Raw genomic sequence first — 20445 nt, 5'->3', positions numbered from 1 at the left:
ATGAGGAAAACCTCAGAGTGGAACTGAAGCTGCATACTGAACAAATGCAGCGTTAGCTTGATAGAAACCCAGTAATTTATACCCAGGTGTGTGGACTGTCACTGCCCCTTTTTGAGATGAGGAGATGGGTATAATTAAACTTTTCAGTCCGACTGAAGTGGCTTTTGAAACAACTATGAAAGACGTACCAACTAACCCACAGGAACAAAGCACATTCTTTTGGAAAGAAATGTTGATGATGAACTTTTTTTTAATCTGCGCTTTGTATTGATTTACATTTCATGGTTAATACTTTCCCCCTCTGTAGAATGGGAGGTGCACTCCTCAGTATTGACAGCATGCCGGACCTTCGCAAGAGGAAAGCCATTCCTCTTGTCAGAGATCTGGTGAGAGACAAACATGAACACTATAATGCTGCAAAACACAAACTTAACTAGCTATGTTGTTGTTGCAATACAAACATTTACAATAAATTAAGTGCAGAAATTTATCATGATGTTTTCGATGTATTTAAGTGAACATTGAAAGTTTTTTTGTAATGTGTACATTTTATTCGAATAGCATTTTTATTACAGTTGTGTTGTTTCCTGACTAATTCCCCTGTAACAGTTGTATCATATGCTCAATCTGTTGATAACTGAAAAGCCTGCATGAATATGTGGTGTTATTTAAATTGCCGCCATAAATCAGTCTCAACTTCACCTTCTAGAGGTCAAAGTCACAGATAAATCAGATGCAAAGATGCTTACACATATACACAGCCTGTACAGTTTAAAATGACTAAAAAATGTCTTCATCTCCCTTTTTCAATGTCTGTCTCTCTTCTTTTCGTCACCTCATCAGGCAATGGTGAGTACATGTTTCGAGAAATCAAATATAAATCAGAAGTCTAAAGAGATTATCACACCCATGTTAACTCTTTTCTGTTCGATCTGTCGTTTTCAGTCCCTCGTACAAAACTCCCGCAAGGCTGGCATCACCTCTGCCATGGCTTCCACCACTCTAGGCAACGAAGAGCTGGTGGGTTTCCTCTTTGTCTTTGTTCTTTCACACACTTCTGTTCAGGATCCTCCCAACAGTCATTCATTGCTGGTATCAATCTCCTCCTCTCCACGGCGTTTTCAGAAAAGTCACGTTTATAAGAAGACCCTGCAGGCTCTCATCTACCCCATCTCCTCCACCACGCCGCACAACTTTGAGGTGTGGACAGCCACCACCCCCACGTACTGCTACGAATGCGAGGGGCTACTCTGGGGGATTGCCCGACAAGGCATGCGCTGCTCTGAGTGTGGCGTCAAATGCCACGAAAAGTGCCAGGATCTGCTCAACGCTGACTGTTTGCAGAGTAAGATCTTTTATACATCCTCCTTTATAGTCATGTATTTTTGCTGGGCACAGAAAAACACACACAGAAAAACCTACATACACAAACACAGGAAGCTGTGCACTCAAACTCCAAACCTATTTCAGCTCCTCCAATGTATCCTTCTGCTGGATTGACATCTCATTATTCTTGTCCTCTATCCACTCTCACTTTCTCCTCCCTCTTCCTTTCCAATTTATCTCCTGAGTAATGTGCTGTCATACCCCTGCCTCTGTCCTCCCTCCCTTTTCCAGCCATAGCCTTTGCATCCATACTGCTTTGTGTAATTCAACTCCTCAAGGGGTGACTTATCCAATTCCCATACTGTTTTAGAGTCAATCTACAAGATGCATAATTCATTGCTCTGGTGTCTCCAAAGAGTCTTATACGAACGGGATGCCAAAAGCATCTGTTGATCTTTTACTCTCAAACCAACTACTTTTTCTTTACCAGATCTGTGTATGGGGCGCCGATTGTAAAGTTGCTCACACTGCAAATAACATTTCCCCACATTTAGCTCTAAAGCATCTCTTTTTCTGCAGATTTAGGGAAATATTTATATATAATATTGTCATATATTATATAAAAATGTTAAATATTTTACATAAATGTTAAAAGTTATATCTCATTATTGAATGATATTTATAAATGCTGTAAATGAATATCGGGATTCTAAATATTTAGCTACGTTTCTAAAAATTTAGTTTCATTCTTCATATTTAGCTAAAACTAAATATTTATCACAAATTTATAAATGTCAAGCAAAGATTTCTACATATGAAGTCACTATTTCTAAATCTTGAGGTATGATTTTTAAATATGTAGCTATGACTTCTAAATATTGAGATAATGTGCAAATTCACACTCCAACCCACCGGGTAGTACCAAAAAGAATTTGAGGAAGCAAGTTTAAGATTCTCAAGCTCTACTTCTTCGATGTCGGCCACAGGATCTTCAACAGCACCATCACAGCACTTGGTATGTTTATTTTCTAACGACTGATTTGGCCGACTGTGTTTGACTTTCTCAAAATCAGCTTGGCTGGATCGCTTCCTCAAATTGTTATTTTGGTACTTCCGGCGGGTGGGATTGTGAACTTGCATAATAACTAAATATTTGGAAATCTTTGCAAAAGATGTATAAATATTTGATAAATATTTAGTCTTAGCTTAATATTTAGAATGAAAACTAAATTTTAAGAAACGTAACTAGATATGTAGAATCAGGACATTCATTTGTAAAAATTTACAATAACATTAAACATTTCAATAAACTGTTCAACATTTAATATTTGACAAACACGATCACAATTATTTCTCTAAATCTGCAGAAAAAGTGATGTTTTAGAGCTAAATGTGGAAAAATGTTGTCATTTGCAGTGTGTGCAACTTTACAATCGGCACCCCTTATCTGTGGTTATGTGAAGTTTGGGTTTGATTTCAGGCCAGAATACGTCACTTTCAAAATTGATCTGGTGCTCTTTCCACTTTGCTCTAAGTTTAAAGAGAAGTGGGAAGTCGAGCTGTTGGTCTTTGGGCCATTATTGCCTTGGAAACATTTCATATCACCAATCATTTTCTTTTTTGTCTTTATCTATTTCTCTCTCTGTTTAGGAGCCGCAGAGAAGAGCTCAAAGCACGGAGCAGAAGACCGAACCCAGAACATCATCATGGTCCTTAAGGACCGCATGAAGATCAGAGAGAGGAACAAGCCAGAAATCTTTGAGCTGATCCAGGAAGTGTTTGGTCTGGACAAAACAACACATGGCACACAAATGAAGCAGATCAAGCAGAGTGTGCTGGATGGGACCTCTAAATGGTCAGCAAAGATCCACATCACAGGTGAGTGACATTTTTTTTTTTTAGTACTTAATCATAACTTTGAGGTTTAAGGTGTGAGGATTTCATCTTGTTTCCTTCAGTTGCATGTGCTCAGGGTCTGCAGGCCAAAGACAAAACCGGCTCCAGTGACCCTTATGTCACAGTTCAAGTTGGGAAGACCAAAAAGAGAACAAAAACCATCTACGGCAACCTCAACCCTGTGTGGGATGAAAATTTCAACTTGTAAGTTCAATTAAAAAAACTTTGTTGTAACAGGATAAAATATTGGAATTAAATTCTGTGTCTCTGGATTGACTCTCTTCTGTCTCTGTCTCATCCAGTGAATGCCACAACTCATCTGACCGCATCAAGGTTCGAGTGTGGGACGAGGATGATGACATCAAGTCTCGAGTCAAACAGAGGTTCAAACGTGAGAGTGATGACTTCCTGGGTCAAACCATCATTGAAGTCCGGACTCTGAGTGGAGAAATGGATGTTTGGTACAACCTGGGTGGGTTTTCAGGACATTATATTCAGAGTTTGAGAAGGCCAAGCAGAGCAGGCAGACGCATGGAGATAACAGAACAAGACACAGATAATTAAAGTGCTTGTCTCTTATAGATTGAACAAGATTCAGCCAACTAAGGAGGCTTTTATATCTTCTTTTATTTGTCAGACAAGAGGACCGATAAGTCTGCTGTGTCAGGAGCCATCCGGATGCACATAAGTGTGGAGATCAAAGGAGAGGAAACGGTTGCTCCCTACCATGTACAGTACACCTGCTTACACGAGGTCAGTCTGAGAGGGAACGTGGCTGTGATTCTTTGCACTTGTACAAAACATTAAAAATGCAAGAGCAGCCTGCTATCCTGAGTTAATTAGTTCCAGGCAATATAATTCTGTTTCACATTAACACAATCAATCACCTTGTAAATTCAGTTTCTGCCTCTGCACCCAGGGAAATTTGCCTTCTTTTGTATAAGAAATAAAGTAGCCAGCATTGGGTTTCTGGTAACAGTTAAACAGCTGACATCATTTGTTGTTGTCTGGAATTATTGAGCCAATTTTGCCAATATTTGGGGGGTATGGGCTTCTTGGAAGTTGGGTAGAAATGAAGGCTATTTCACAGTTTCACGTGTGATTCAGTTTTTATTTAATGTGGCTGTGAGGAGTCTGAAAGTGTTCTTTAAAAAGTCTTTCTTCTAGATATATGCCTGATCGTAATCCGAACTTTATAATAAAGGCTAATTAGCCTTTAGCTCAGGCTGTATCACTCTTTAACACTGGGGCTAAACTGTTTGTGATAATGTTTATTCCAACCCTCAGTCAGCAGTTATTCTGCAGTGGTCTGTTCAAACTTGAGAGTCTATTAATAAAATGAAGAGTGAGGTTACGTTAGCTCTGCTTGGTAGATGACTGGCAGGATGTAGCAAACAAGGATTTACTAACGTTACACATTACAGACATGTCTTAGAGCACCGTACTGTCAGCTGAACTGCTCCAACCCTGGAGACCCCTGACTTTCCATCATTAGATCTGTTTAGATATGTTTGTGATCTGTTTTACAATCAGCAAAACAGGTTAGGACAAGTACTTTAGACCCAAAAGCATGCATACATGTCCTGTGTCTTTGTTTAGCATTTGTTCCAGTACACAACTGAAGAGCAGAATGGCGGGGTGGTGAAGATCCCAGATGCCAAAGGGGACGATGCTTGGAAGGTGTACTTTGAAGAGACAGCTCAGGAGATAGTGGATGAGTTTGCCATGAGATACGGAGTAGAGTCCATCTACCAGGCCATGACGTAAGCCCTCCAACCATCACTCTGTATCTTTGAATGAAGTAGTTTAAAAAAATAATTCAAATCCTAGAAGTGTTGCTGATATTACATTACAAAAAAAATCTCTTTTTTTCAGACGTGTTCAGTTTAATTCTGAGTATTTTTAGCTCAGTGTTTTTCAAACACATGATTTTCAGGGGCAAGTAAATGTGATAAATGTTGTTTTTGCCTCTTCTATCCCACAGGCACTTTGCCTGCTTGTCATCTAAGTACATGTGTCCAGGAGTGCCAGCTGTTATGAGCACCCTGCTTGCCAACATCAACGCTTACTACGCCCACACCACCCAGTCCTCCAACAATGTTTCTGCCTCCGACAGATTTGCTGCATCAAACTTTGGCGTGAGTCCCTGAGAAATACTGACTAATATTTGTCCCTTCACGTACATAAACTTCACATACATTAAAAATAACATGCTCTTGGCTCCTCTGTGCCTGTTGATGAAATGCTGTTGAATGTCCCTGCCTTCTTCTCTGAACATCCAATCGGTTGAGGTTGCCTTTAGTTTGTGTAGTCAAATGCTTTCAATAATCAGTCAGGTGCTGTTGTCTTTCTGAGTGGTTTCTTCTGTTTTTGTTATTTCCTGTTTAGAAGGAGAGGTTTGTCAAACTCCTGGATCAGCTACACAACTCCCTGAGGATCGACCTTTCCATGTACCGGGTAATGACTGCTTTTCTCTTACAGAATTAACGCAAAGTGCACTAATCCTGATTTTGTTTCTGCCATTATCATATAATTATTTTGAAAATCTGTATTTCTCGTTTTGCTTTTTTGCTGTGTTCTAAGCTCAAAACGTTGATTTAAAAAGATGACTGGCAACTTTTCTTCACTTCAACTTACACTTCTTTCTTTTTATCTTTAAATGTGTTTCAGAATAACTTTCCCGCCAGTAGCCCTGAACGACTACAAGACCTCAAGTCTACAGTCGATCTTTTAACTAGCATCACATTCTTTAGGATGAAGGTAAGGATGAAGAAAAGGTGGATATTTTCTTTCCTTTCTTTCTCTTCTTTTGTCTCACATTATCTCCTGGCTCTAAAATAAACATTGTGCAAACCTCCAGTACCTTCTGGAAAGTAGCCTGAGGCGTAAACTGGGAATCAGCATAACATTACCCTATCCAAACAGAAGCTATTATCAGGAAACTGTGTGTCTGTGTGTGCGCGTCAGGGTGTTAATGTATGTTGGTGCTATTTATGCAGCTCAGTGAGTTTATGGTTGAATTCCCACTGCGATAACTTCCCGCTCAGACACTGACTCAGACTGTGTGTGTCAGGCTGCTCTTTGAGGTGAATTGAATATAACCATATGTTGTGTAACGTTTGTGTTCAGGTCCAGGAGCTGCAGAGCCCCCCCAGGGCAAGCCAGGTGGTGAAGGACTGCGTGAAAGCCTGTCTCAACTCCACCTACGAGTACATTTTCAACAACTGCCATGACCTCTACAACAGGGAATATCAGACAGACCCTGTGAGTCCATGCTTGGATATGCGTTTGCTGCTGATGCTATTTGTAGAGTGAGCAGTTCAGCGTAGCAGCATTTAATTTGCAACCTTTCTCTCTTCCCAGTCAAAGGCAGTTCCTCCAGATGAACAAGGTCCCAGCATCAAAAACCTGGACTTCTGGTCCAAGCTCATCACCCTCATTGTCTCCATCATAGAGGAGGACAAAAACTCCTACACTCCGTGCCTCAATCAGTGAGTCTCTGTTCACAACATCTGGCTAATTGCTCTTGTTTAGCATGCTGAGGCAGTGTTGAAAATTACAAGGCCGGTTAAGGGGAAAAAAAACTTTTGAAGGCAAAAGATGAAAGAAAATTGTAACAGAAAGCAACATAAGTACTAAGAGCAAAACAAACCGCCTCTTTATGTTTTACCGCCACAAGGTTTGTCCTGTTGTTTCTGAAATGGAAATTTAAGCTGTTCATATATGTAAGAGTACCAAGCTGAACAAGAGCTAAAACACAGTTAGAGGAAAGCATCATGTGAGCTGTCAGTGACTCCTCAATGCTGTGTGTACACAGACCAGTTCTTCCTGTACAGCAGCTGCTCGGCTTGCTGAAGGTGTTATGGGTTAAAATTCCAATGAGTCACTGTTACTGTTAGTTTTTTTGTAATTTTTTGTTTATTTGCTGTTCACTTTATGTAAAGGCACATGTGATGTAGCATCCCTTTGGGGAAATGGTAGAGTAGAGGAGGGGTCTGGCTCCAATTCTTGACTTACTTGGAAAAAAGACACATCAAGATTTTTACGTTTGCATCAACCTAAACAAAAATGTAAACGTGTAGGTGGATTCACAATAAACATAACAAGGTCAGATTACAGAGATTACCGGTTTCACATATTTTGTCCAATATGACCAAGTCCTGAAAAAGGATTCCCTTTGACCCCTCAAAGAAAATGACAACCTCTCAAAACTGTAAATTTCCTCTTCAATATCAATCCACTCTTCAATTGTAGGTGTCTTGGGTTTTGACCACTTTCTGGTGATTGTCTTTTTGTTTGCTGCCAAAAACATAGCCAGCAGCTTTTTTGCTTCTAAAAGTCCAGTTGTCAAAAGAAACATCTCCCAAATACAGGGCTTCAAACTTTTTCTGTCAGTTTTAGAGCGTATTTGGGGAATTCATTTATATTGTCTTAGGAGACAATGAGGATATAACTGTCCTTTTGCCTTCTTTTCTGCACAGGTGTGATTTTTTATCAGAGGCAACTAAAAATTAACAGTGAAAACAAAGAAACACATCAACGAGTGACCTGAGTTGTCTCTCTAATAATAGAGTATTACCCCTGAAAAAGTGTGGTGGGTTTAAACCTCATTTCTGCATCTTACAGGTTTCCCCAGGAATTGAATGTGGGCAAGATCAGTGCAGAAGTCATGTGGAACATGTTTGCACAAGATATGAAGTACGCCATGGAGGGTAGGTTTCTGTTTCTGCTGTTTGGATTGTCAAAGTCAAAGTCCAGGAATGAGAGGGGTCATCAGTTTGTGTCTAATATGTGTGAATGAGAGACTCATAACGAGTGGTGAAGCAGGACCTCCCTCATCCCGTCTGTCTCATTTATATTCAGAGCATGAGAAAAACCGCCTGTGTAAGAGCGCCGATTACATGAACCTGCACTTCAAGGTGAAGTGGCTCTACAACGAATACTGCAAGGAGCTGACCACTTTCCAGAAGCATGTACCTGATTATCCAGCGTGAGTAACATATAGACATCAATAACATTCCTGTACCTCCCTTATTTACTGCAGAGCTACAGCGCCTTACAAGGTCTATGCTATTTTTTTTCCTCTGCAGCTGGTTTGAACCATTCGTTGTCATGTGGCTAGACGAGAACGAAGAGGTGTCCCGAGATTTTCTACATGGAGCCTTGGAAAGAGACAAAAAAGACGGGGTAAGACAGGGTTTCCAGGAGTGGTGCAAAGTACTATTAAACCCAGGCAGACAGCGGTGGCTTCATTTTAGCAGACCTTTGGATAAAATACTAAATATAGAAATAGAAATCGAATAGAATAGACTAAGAAAATACTTTATTTATCCCTGAGGGGAAATTCAGGAGGAGTCACAGCAGCAATTAAGAAAACCAAAGTAAGAAAGTGTATAGAAAGTGCAAAAAGGGCCATAAGAAAACAGATGCTGACAGCTTGTCCATCATTGTCCAATTCAGCCAGCCTCCACCTCCACAGGGTCCAGGGTCCAGTCTCTGTCTCCTGGATCCTGTCTGCTCACAGCAGGTGAAGCTCTTCCAAAGTGGCAGTGGTGTCTGATGTTAGCTCTGTTAACCATGTCTGTGAATAGCATGATGCTACTCTGACTTCTGGTATTCCCTGTTGCTGGGTTAGCATGGCTAGCTCGTCCATCTTATTTGAGATAGATCCCTCGTTCCCAATAACAATGGATGGAAGGACAGGTCCATGTTGTCACTTCTTAGCTCACACCTGAGAACCAGCATGTCGTCCTCACCTCCTCCTCACCTTGTGGGAAACATCAGGCCTTGCACCAATTAGCATTAACATGCTACAGACTGCTAACAGCTGAGTTCACATGTAAACAATGCAGCCATGGTTACATGTAGGATCTCCAGACAAACAAAGGAGAAAAAGGAGTAAAAATATCACTGACACAACCAGTTTGGTGTACAATGAACCAAACAAAGTAATGATCCAACCAAATGCAAAAATAACAGAAGGAGATGAAAAAAATAACAAGAAACAGATAAGGAAGAGAGAGCTGCTGTAACAGGCAGTCACAACAGGGCAGTGCCTAGCAACAATATGTAAATACAAAAATGTATCATTACTGTAAAAGATGTATTCAGCAAAACTTTGAAAAGTTTTGATTAAAAAAAAGAGGTCATGTGAAACCAAGTTTGACTAAAACTTAAGAATCCAATCATGCTGACACAACAAAGAAAAACTATTAGAGGGCTTTAATTTTACCTCAGACCTGCAGCAGTTCTTCCCCCTAAAAAATTCATTCATGGGCTCCTCATGTAAATTCAGGCATTACCACTCCTGACTCAGCATATTCCAGGCTGACAGGAGCAGGTTGAAAGCCTCAAGGCAATCAATAAAGACTCGATACCAAAGGCGAATGAAAAAAGAAACTTCACTGCAGAGAAGAGCAGATGCTAAACACACACATACCACACAGAAACTCATACGCTCAGTCTCTCTCACTCTTACATACACACACACACCAACACACAGACACACACCGAGGGTCGATACAAAGCAGCTGAAGATTCTCTCAGCTCATATGTCACAAGTCCTTTGGGTCCAATTACTGTCGCCAGAGGCAGCTCCTGCATCCTGGTGTCAGCGAAACAGCGGTTCCCACTTCCAGTCACATACTATAACACTGTTCACTAATGGCCGGACTGTTAATGAGGGACCTGCTCTCATTCATAACCCTTTTCTCGCCTCCTTTGCTCCCTTCAAGAAGAAACAGTTCGCAGATCTTTTAACTTATGGGGCTGAAGAGGAGGATGGTGTGAACTTCTCCACTGGGGGTTCCTTGGGGGCTTTCCAGCCAATCACTGTCAGTGTAAACCGTGCTCATGTCTCTGTGCTGCCTCTAACATTTTTTTCCTCTGGTTCTGTTCTTTTTCTTCACGTCCTCCAGTTCCAGGTCACGTCAGAGCACGCTTTGTTCTCCTGCTCTGTGGTGGACGTGTTCTCTCAGCTCAATCAGAGCTTTGAAATCATCCGCAAACTTGAGTGTCCGGATCCTCAGATAGTTGGAAACTACATGAAAAGATTCGCCAAGGTGACTTACCTTTTCAAGCTCTCACAAAATGTCTCAAGTATTTGCTAAAATGTGTTTCTCACTGAGCGTTCTTTTCTTCGCAGACTATCGGCAACGTCTTGCTGGCTTATGCTGACATTATTGCAAAGGAGTTTCCAAACCATGTCAAGAAGGAGAAAGTGGTAGGCGTTTGAGATGTTTGGCACAGCTTTGTACCCAGATGGAAATGTGAATCAGTGGAATACACAGCAGTGATGGATTTTATCGTGTAATTCAAGCTCGACCAGGTCTGGCTTTTAAGATGTATGCGGTGTGGTGTACGTGGTCAGGTTGATTAATTTCACCTCAATAAACCACTCTTCTGTGTAATAGTTGTCGCTCAGGTCACAGTGTCGCAAAGTGAATTAGGGGTTTGTAATTAGCTGAATGTGGTGTAAGTGGGCTGCTCTCCCGGAGAGACACGGAGCCCCCGGAGGAGGAGTAATTACTGAAAACTCCTGCTTCTCCTACCCAGCATCACTGAGAGTGTTTTCGCCAAAGAGGCAATAAAGAAAGTTCACAGGACTAACCTTGATTGATTGCAATGAAATACTGGGAGCAGATAGAGGCAGGAGAGAGGAGCGTCTGTGTGGGTGTGTGTGTGTAATGATTTGTCTCCCTCTGTAGCCGTGTATCATCATCAACAACATCCAGCAGCTCAGAGTTCAGCTGGAGAAGATGTTTGAGGCCATGGGAGGGAAAGATGTGAGTTCCATACATGCAGAAAAAGTTATTTCTGAAACTGTGCTGCTCTGCTCTCATATTCATCATGTCTGTCTTTCTCCAGCTCAACCTGGAGGCCAGCGATTTCCTCAAGGAGCTACAGAACAAACTCAACAACGTCATGGATGACCTCAGCCGTATTTTTGCCGTCAGGTAAATATGTTGATTTTATTGTTTTTGTGAACAAAGGGGGGGCTATGAAAGTTTGGGTTGAACGTCTGTTTCAACGGTGTTCTCTTTGTGCACTAATGTAGCTTCCAGCCCCAGATCGAGGACAACGTGAGACAAATGGGAGACATCTTAGCCCAGGTCAAAGGTCAGACTGTCCCAGCCAATGGCAGTGTGGTTCAGGAGGCTGACAACGTCCTGCAGCCCATCATGGACTTCTTGGACAGCAAGTAAGATAAAGAAGTGCCTGAAATTTCTCTCAGAAGTCAGCTCTGAATGTTTGCTTTGATTATTCAGTTATTCTTTAAAGGGGCTGTGAGGAGTCTGAAAGTGTTCTTTAAAAACTCTCCCTTCTAGATATATGCCTGATCCTAATCCACACTTTAAAATAAAATTATCAGCACCAACATTAGTAGTTACATGTCATTTTAAATTGCTACTTCTTAGCTTCCAGTTCAGGCTGACCAGGACCGGATTGATTGACAGCACGTCTAGGTCTCTTTGACAACACTACGTCGGCTGACAAAGTTTAGTAAAGAGAGGAGATTAAACACAGAGATCTGTGTTTTTCTCTGCTGAAAACAATTTCTGTGATTAATTTTTTGCTGATGGTGGACACAGGAGCCTACCTGTCAGACAGAAAAAGGACAGAAGAGCAGAAGAAAGATAAATGGGAGAGTGATACAGCCCGAGCTAAAGGCTAAAAAGGCTAAACTATGATAATGTTCATTCCAACCCACAGTCAGCAGTTATTCTGCAGTGGTCTGTTCAAACTAGAGAGTCTATCAATAAAATAAAGAGTGAGGTTACGTTAGCTCTGCTTGGTAGATGACTAGCAGGACATAGCTAACCAGGACTTACTAATGTTACACATTACAGACACGTCTTGGAGCACCGGGCTACCATCCACGCTGAATATAAACGGCTGCTAAAGGACTTACAAACTGACAGTGTTTACTTGTTGTCATGTTAGCCTACAGATACATGGGAGCACCAGCTGACAAGAGCACTATATGTAGCCGGCTACTACAACGTTTGCTTTATGTCACGTTTCAAACCGCAGCACTACTGATAAGTCTCATACCCCAGCGCGTTGTATCCAGTAAAAAGTTGACTTGAACAAAGAAAATTTGTTGTGATCCGATCTCCATTTCATTCCAAAGCAAACACAAGCCTCATTAAAAGTAATCATCTTTAACTGATTTATTTGATTTCTTGAGCTGTAAAGGGCTGCCTTTGCTGAGACATGATTGAATATTTTATTGGGTTTTCTTAAATTTTAGGCCAGTCAGCTTTAGGTTGAAAAGCTTTCAAGGTACCGTGTGTAGAAAAGAGGTGTTAGCTTTTGCGGGAGGTTGACTGAAAAAGCCAACAAGACACAGGGGGGATTCACTAAGAATTGCAAATTAATTGCTCCAACAATCCACTCCAGTTTACGACGCAATCCACAAAGCAAATTGTTGTGATTAGTCGAGCACAAAAACACCCACAGAGTTCTGCAGTTCATTTCAAGTTAGTGACTGAAAGTTATGCTGTGCGTCTTCACTCTGACAGCAGGAAGATTTATCTACATACATGACGATCTGAGCCGAGAGGGGAAGTCTTTATTATTTTATTGGGGGAGTCAATTTGGGACAGATGTGAGTTCTCAAACAACAGCTCGTTCAGATTAGGAAAACACTGCCCCAAACAGTTTTTCAGGATGAGGTTTGAACCAGACAGCCCAAGACTGATTTGGAATAGAATAGAATAGAATAGAATAGAATAGAAAATAATTTGTTTATCCCCAAGGGGAAATTCAGGAGGAGTCACAGCAGCAATCAAGAAAACAAAAGTAAGAAAGTGTATAGAAAGTGCAAAAAGGTCCATAAGAAAATAGATGATGACAGCTTGTCCATCATTGTCCAGTTCAGCCAGCCTCCACCTCCACAGGGTCCAGGACTGAGCTTCTTCAGCAGTCTGTTCAGTCTCTGCCTCCTGGATCCTGTCTGCTCACAGCAGGTGAAGCTCTCCCAATGTGGCAGTGGTGTCTGATGTTAGCTCTGTAAGCCATGTCTGTGAATACCATGATGCTACTCTGACTTCTGGTATTCCCTGTTGCTGGGTTAGCATGGCTAGCTCGTCCATCTTATTGGAGATAGATCTTACGTTCCCAATAACAATGGATGGAAGGACAGGTCCATGTAGTCAATTCTTAGCTCACACCTGAGAACCAGCATGTCGTCCTCACCTCCTTCTCCTCACCTTGTGGGAAACATCAGGCCTTGCACTAGTTATCATTGACATGCTACAGGCTGCTAACAGCTGAGTTCACGTGTGAACAATGTGGCCATGGTTCTTCAGACAAAGAAGGAGCAAAAATAGTAACAATATCACTTAAGACAAAATCAGTTTGGTGTCCACGACCAACAAATGAACCATACAAAGTAATGGCCCACTCCAAATGCTAAAATGATGAAAAAGAGATTAAAAAAATCACAAGAAACAGACAAGGAAGAGAGCTTCCTCAACAGGCAGCCACAACAGGGTGGTGCCTAGCCTGGAATCAGGCCCTCAGTACCAGCCCAAACTGAAAGGCCCATTTTGTATCCAAATCTGACAAGTTGACAGCCCAATTGAATCAGGTTGGATTAGTTACGCACGATTACTCAGAATCAGGGCTATGGCTAATTCATCTAACGAGGTGTGAGGTGTCCGTGGCCTGAACACTGCCAGCTCTTAGATTAACTTCACATATTTTTAAAACAGCATTTCCATGATGGGCTGCACAGAATCTCTTCAGAAATCACGTCTTGTGCAGTCTAAAGTAAAACCAAATCAGCAACATAATGATGAGTTGCTTTGACAAGTCCTCTACAAGGTGATTCAATCTTCTCTGTTTTGTAGAATCAAGATGACATTCAGACAACAGTAATTATTATCACAAAAAGTTACTTCCTTACACACTTGAAGGACAAAGGGGAAGATTTATCACCCCAAGGCTTCACATTAATAACCTCAAACTTGAGGAAAAAGCCAAAAGTTCCTATAGAGACATGTTTTCCTCTCCTGGGACACAGCAGGAACATTACAATGTAACATCGTCAACCCCACTTTTCCCAGAAGGATTTAGAGGTCATGAAACTCATCACAGATGTTGAACTGTAATAGAAAACACACCACGTTCCCTTCAGTCAGCTGATCCTTTAAATCAAACTCAGTCAGCTTTTAGTTTCAGTCACCTTACAGGCACGCACAAGCTGTTGATAAAATGAGTGACCTAAATGTGTGTTTTAGAGCTTTCTCTGCGTCTCTGAGTGGAAGAAATGTGTGGTTTTGTCTTTCAGCCTCTCCCTGTTTGCTAAGATCTGTGAGAAGACGGTTTTGAAGAGAGTGCTGAAGGAGCTGTGGAAACTCGTCATGAACACCATGGAAAAAACCATCGTGCTCCCAACACTTACTGACCAGACGGTAAGTAACCAAAGAGATTTTCTCACTCTGTTTTCTTCATCCTTTTCCTTCTTCTCTGCTTCTGAGCTTCAGTGATTTTCATTGCTGTTTCATTGTGTTTGAACATTAACCCATCAATTCTACCATTACCCCATCCTCTCTGCCTTTCTCTCCTTCTTTCTTAGGTTATTGTAAGTATCTGTGTTTGAGTGCAGTGTCTGTGAGCATGAAGAAACACTTCATTAACAAGAGATTTATTTATCTACACCCTCTGTAGTCTTTGTCACCTGTTTGGTCTCCTCTGTGGGTTTCAATGGCGTCACAGTGCATCAGATAGAAACATAAAACTGACAGTACACCAAAGCACTAAAACTGTTTTTCCAAACCTGGAAACCTTTTTACCCTCACTCATTAAACTGAGTTCATGTCTCTGTAGTTAACTGTCCTCATCAAACCTCCTGAACTCACCTCTCACTCTGCAAACCTTCCTCTGTAGCTTCCTTCTTACACACCACTGTTTTCTCTCTGTCGGTTTCCCCTCTCTGTACTCATGTGTCCGTTTGTCTCTCTCTGTGACAGGGCACGCAGATGATCTTCAACGCTGCCAAGGAGCTGGGCCAGTTGTCCAAGCTTAAGGTGAAAAAAGACAGAAGAGGAAAAATAGATTTCCAGGCACACGGGAACGTTTGTGGTGAAGACTGACACCTTTGTTTGGTTTGATTTGTTCGACAGGAGCACATGGGGAGAGAGGAGGCCAAAGCTCTGACGCCTAAGCAGTGTGCTGTCATAGAGCTGGCACTGGACACTATTAAGGTATGGGTCAAACTTTCATTTGTAGCACAGCTCGTGATTAGAGCTCCCAGCTTTGGAGGGGAAAAGGGAGCAATTTGAAAACTGTTTGTTTTGATGAATGCTAAATGTTGGATCATTAAGAAGTAAAGAGTGAGTTACAGAAGGAACAACTACAAAGGGTAGTAGTAGTTTCTCAAACCATCTCATAAACATAACTGAAAAGGAATCAAACATAGAATTGGAAAACTCATTTTGTGAACAAAAGTTAGAGGTAACCGCCAACTCGCTAAACAAAACTGATCAAATCATACGAGCAGGGGCGGATTCATGCACAGGCTCACCTAGGTCACAGCCTAGGGGCCCCACCTGTGCAGGGGCCCTAGACTCCAGAGGCTTGATTTGTATCCTGTATGATCCCCGTCTGATTCTCTCTCAGCTCTTCAAAACAAGGAGAAACATTTATCATTATTTATTCAATTTAGACATTTCAATTATGTTTACTTTATTAACTACTCTTTAATCAAAGAAAAAACATATCATTCGCATTTTTATATTGCCTGTTTATTGTCAATGTATTGTACTGTTTAATGTAGTGCATGTATTTTCTTTTAATCAGATTTTTAAAAATTAGTTCTCCGTTTTCTTGTGTTGATTGTGTTTACTGCGAACAAAAAAATATTTATATTTTATAAATTATAATTACAAATACTTATACTATTATCAAGAGTTCTGTTGTTAGTCTGTGGTAAGTCACCTGTTGGGCTTGTTTCCTTAGAGCTGGTTGCTTATTTCTATCCTGAGATCTGGCAGCGTTGCCTGGAGTGTGTTCCTGTGGCATAGCATGAACTATAAGAGGGGGGCGCACAAAAAGAATAGCCCAGGGGCCCATGACCACCTTAATCCTCCTGTGCATACAAGTGTGACAGCAATCCTAAACCCTGAGTGACTCACACAGTGATCCATATGTAAGACCCTGGTCCAGTCCAGGGGTGACAACTAGTGCCTCAGAAATCACACAAATTCATTTTAGGTGCCACACATCTGGTTATCAAAAATAAATCTGTCTGAGGAACAGAAGTGCATCCCAAACAATGTCAGTCCTGACTCCTCTGACTGCTGTGGTCATCTTGATCATGAACCAATAAGGGCCTTTGTCTGACAGCGGAGGCAGGTCAGAACATCCGCTCATCCAGCCACAGAAAACACCAACCACAATCACTTCCATAATATTTTGAGAAACTTACCAAATGCTGCAAGTATTCTACTTATGCTGAGCTACAGTAAGATAAGAGGATTCCATCTTTTCACAATGTTGGGTCTTTTTTTTGACTCAACAATATTTTTATTAATTTTTATACAGAGTAATACAGTAGAGTCTGCTCTCGGATTGAGTGAAATATACAGAAATGGATCAGCAACCTCCTGGCTCATTACCTTAAATCCCTTTCTTCCACTGGATGTTGCTTTCACTGTGCTGAATGCTCAAATTCTGGAGTTAAAGGACAAGTAAATGCTGGAATTTGGGTTTTATAGACCCTGAAATAAAGAGACTGGCATGGAGAAATCAAAGTAATTAAAAGACAATGAAATTAAATAATGTACTGTGAGTTTGGAAAAATACAAAAGTAAACAAGTAACAGAAAAGTGAAAATGTACAGGAGAAAGGCAATAATGATTCAAACTATATAACTATAATTTATCATTAATGTATATCCAAAAAGAAGAAAAGACTTGAAGAGGAGTGCTGATTCAGATTGATGGGAGAGTATTGTTCATCGTATACTGTTAGAGATGCCTTGAGACAAAAGGTGTGTGGTTTTGCGCTGCACAAATAAAGACTCAGATCAGACTTTTTGAAGTGATTTAGCCTTTGGATTTCAGCAGAAATCTGAGCAAGTGTTAAATTTTTCCTACTTTTGGGATTATATATGTATATATATATATATATATATATATATATATATATATATATATATATATATATATATATATATATATATATATATATATATATATATATATATATATATATATATAGTTAGACTCAGTGTGAGCCACATACACCTGACAAGACCAGAAAATGTCTCAGCAAGAATTGCTTGAGTGATGAAAAGTAATCTGCCAAAAGGGTAAGATTTTTTTTGCTCGAAAAAAGACACAAAACTTGCTTGGATTTCAGATTTTGCAGTGAGTGTGTCTGGTTTTTCATGGTCCAATCACCTCAGTCATGATGAAGATGTATTTGATTGAGCCTCAAAGGTCAATCTCAAAAACATGACCAGCATTCTGCAGTTTAACAGCAACAGTAAGCTGGCTAAATTCTATGTTAGAGTTTTTAAAAAAACATGACTTGATGATCCTCAGCTCCATAATGTAGCTAAGCCTGGTAAATGATGTTTGTATTGTGTTGTATTTACTGCTTCTGATGTCGATGTTCTGCCCAGTCAATGTGGAATCAATAGGATACTCAAAGAATTATGAAATAATGTACATTTCAACACTCAGAGCTGTTTTTGTTCCACTCTGTCCTTCACACACCCACAACATGTCACGTCTCATCTGTTTCACAGCAATATTTCCACGCTGGAGGTGTGGGCCTGAAGAAAACCTTCTTGGAGAAGAGTCCAGACCTGCAGTCTCTGCGCTACGCCTTGTCTCTGTACACGCAGGCTACAGACAAACTGATCAGGAAGTTTGTCCTCTCACAGCACGCTCAGGGTACAGCTTAAGATAGCACACACACACACACACACACACACACACACACACACACACACACACACACACACACACACACACACACACACACATTGTTTCACAGCAGGATCAAACAGTTTCTCACAAAAAGGCTTTTGGTTCCTCTCAAAGAGCTCTCCTGCTTATTCTTACTGTGACTGAAGCTTATGGAATTAAACAGGATTATAGGATTAAATAGAATAACTTGCTTACAGTGGAGGAAGAAAATGTTTAATTCATTGCTTCACTGAGTTACAGTAGCAATGCAGGGGAAAGTGAAATTTCTATTTGCACTGCAGTTTTAGCTTCATATTGTTTCAAACTAAAAAGAAATCTTTTAAAGAGTTCAGAGAACTTTCTGTTCCACATGTTAACCTCTCCTCTCCTCTCCTTTCCTCTCCTCTCCTCTCCTCTCCTCTCCTCTCCTCTCCTCTCCTCTCCTCTCCTCTCCTCTCCTCTCCTCTCCTCTCCTCTCCTCTCCTCTCCTCCCCTCTCCTGATGCCGACTGTCTTCTGTCTCCCCTCAGTCCATGGAGGGAAAGGGATCAGGTACACAGCCAATGAAGACACACCACCAGAGAAACGTAAGTCCGCTAATATCAGTGTGTTCCTCTGAGCAACACACAGACGTCTGTGTGATCAAACTGTCATGAGCCAAAGATGACCAGACTGTGAGCGGTGAACGCTCAACTTCTTTTCTACTTTATTTCTCATCAGCTCTTGTTTTTTATTGGATGCTTGGGAGAAAACCCAACTCATAAATGAGACTACTTCCCATAGATAAAGCTTGTGAACGAGTTAAAGTGAACGTTGAGGCGACTGGTGTCCAAAACAGTGGTCATGTGGACACAAATGGAGAGAAAAGCAGTGATCAGAAATGGGAAAGTCTTTTTTAGAAACTTATGTTTCAGTTTGGATTCTGCCCATTTCTGTTTTTCTTTTTTTCAGCAGCATAAACAGAGCGCTCAGAACAAATTACAAGCTATTGCTACATTACAGTTTGCCATTTGTCAGCATGAGAGCTGGCACAGAAGCTGCTTACCCGGCCAAGTCCTGCTCATTTGGTCATCACAGGGAACCTGTATGCGTGTGTGTGTGTGTGTGTGTGTGTGTGTGTGTGTGTGTGTGTGTGTGTGTGTGTGTGTGTGTGTGTGTGTGTGTGTGTGTGTGTGTGTGTGTGTGTATATTTTTAAATATAGTCACACTCAGCTGATGCATCATGCCTGCACACACTCACTTCCTCTTTATCTATGTCTTTGTAGCATCAGGAGTGGATTCAGTCGGCGAGGTGGTCATGTGCGTGGACATTTTACCTCAGCCGAATGGGGAGCACAAGATCAGTGTGAAAGGTGGGAGAAGCAGAGCAGGATGAAATCTGTTTTTGTTGCTTTTAAGGTTTCTTTTTTTAACATGCACTGTTTCATCCCTCAGTGGTAGCTGCTAATGACCTGAAGTGGAAGGCTCAGGGCTTCAGGCCCTTCGTTGAGGTCTACATCATCGGTCCTCACCTCAGTGACAAAAAGAGAAAGTTTGCCACCAAGTCCAAGAACAACAGCTGGTCCCCGAAGTTTAATGAGAGCTTCCAGTAGTGAGTATCTGCTGATCCTGGGGGATTTAATCATATCATGGGTGCATTTTACTTTAACTTTCACCTCTGGAGCCTCGCTGGGCATTCATGACACACATCAACCAATCAGCTTCATTAAAGACGAAGAAGAAGAAGCAGAGGCAATGTTCATCAACAGTTTCTACAGGCTTAAGTCACCATTTTGTGTTAAAACTGTAAGAATTGAAGACATAAAATTGAAATGTGCCAAATGTGCATCGCTATGTTTTCATAGAGCAGGATCAGGGGTTATGCTTTGTCCCAGATGTTATAAAAAACTTTAGTGAGGACCACCCCCATGTCAATTATTTGCATGTAATAAGTTATATTTCGCAGTAGGGCTCTGTGCTGAGAGCCTTCCACATACCTATTGAGGAATTATTTGTTTATCAACGACGCCGGATGCACGCAACTAGGATGCAGAAGCAGTGCGGAGCATGATGGCTTGTCAACTGACGTGGAGGAGTTAACCACCAAAAAACGCATTTTTAAACTAAATATCATCACTTATATGGATGGTAAACAGCTTCCAGGTTTGTGAAATAGCAGTGAGTGGACAGAAGAGATCAGCAAGTGGACAGATATTAGGTGGACAGACGTTTCTGGCGTGTACCCAGAGAGTAATTTAAACACACAACTCTCACCTGATGCTCATGACTGCATTATCCGTGGACACTTACCAGACTGTGAC

The 20445-nt window shown here is 41.2% G+C and overlaps 1 protein-coding gene across 1 annotated transcript in view; it reads left to right on the top strand.

The window, feature by feature from the left end:
* The window catches only part of LOC141803996 (protein unc-13 homolog A), a 43734-nt gene that overhangs the window by 19411 nt on the left and 3878 nt on the right, over positions 1-20445 (top strand). Inside the window, exons 13-41 of the mRNA XM_074688171.1 lie at positions 308-386; positions 844-849; positions 946-1020; positions 1126-1345; positions 2977-3204; positions 3285-3426; positions 3525-3694; positions 3860-3975; positions 4822-4985; positions 5207-5360; positions 5611-5679; positions 5893-5982; positions 6352-6486; positions 6586-6713; positions 7849-7934; positions 8086-8212; positions 8313-8409; positions 10140-10283; positions 10367-10444; positions 10929-11006; positions 11089-11177; positions 11279-11422; positions 14519-14642; positions 15201-15257; positions 15354-15434; positions 17984-18131; positions 18676-18732; positions 19411-19497; positions 19580-19736. Of these exons, the coding sequence (XP_074544272.1) occupies positions 308-386; positions 844-849; positions 946-1020; positions 1126-1345; positions 2977-3204; positions 3285-3426; positions 3525-3694; positions 3860-3975; positions 4822-4985; positions 5207-5360; positions 5611-5679; positions 5893-5982; positions 6352-6486; positions 6586-6713; positions 7849-7934; positions 8086-8212; positions 8313-8409; positions 10140-10283; positions 10367-10444; positions 10929-11006; positions 11089-11177; positions 11279-11422; positions 14519-14642; positions 15201-15257; positions 15354-15434; positions 17984-18131; positions 18676-18732; positions 19411-19497; positions 19580-19736 (3330 nt within the window). The remainder of the gene's footprint in view (positions 1-307; positions 387-843; positions 850-945; positions 1021-1125; positions 1346-2976; positions 3205-3284; positions 3427-3524; positions 3695-3859; positions 3976-4821; positions 4986-5206; positions 5361-5610; positions 5680-5892; positions 5983-6351; positions 6487-6585; positions 6714-7848; positions 7935-8085; positions 8213-8312; positions 8410-10139; positions 10284-10366; positions 10445-10928; positions 11007-11088; positions 11178-11278; positions 11423-14518; positions 14643-15200; positions 15258-15353; positions 15435-17983; positions 18132-18675; positions 18733-19410; positions 19498-19579; positions 19737-20445) is intronic.

The sequence above is a fragment of the Halichoeres trimaculatus genome, unplaced genomic scaffold (genome assembly GCF_033239565.1).
Source record: "Halichoeres trimaculatus isolate MK-OKI-2021-1 unplaced genomic scaffold, fHalTri1.1 fHalTri1_scaffold_15, whole genome shotgun sequence".
NCBI classification, from domain to species: Eukaryota; Metazoa; Chordata; class Actinopteri; order Labriformes; family Labridae; genus Halichoeres; species Halichoeres trimaculatus.
The sequence above is the reverse complement of the archived record's forward strand: the minus strand, read 5'-3'. Positions and strand labels throughout refer to the sequence as shown.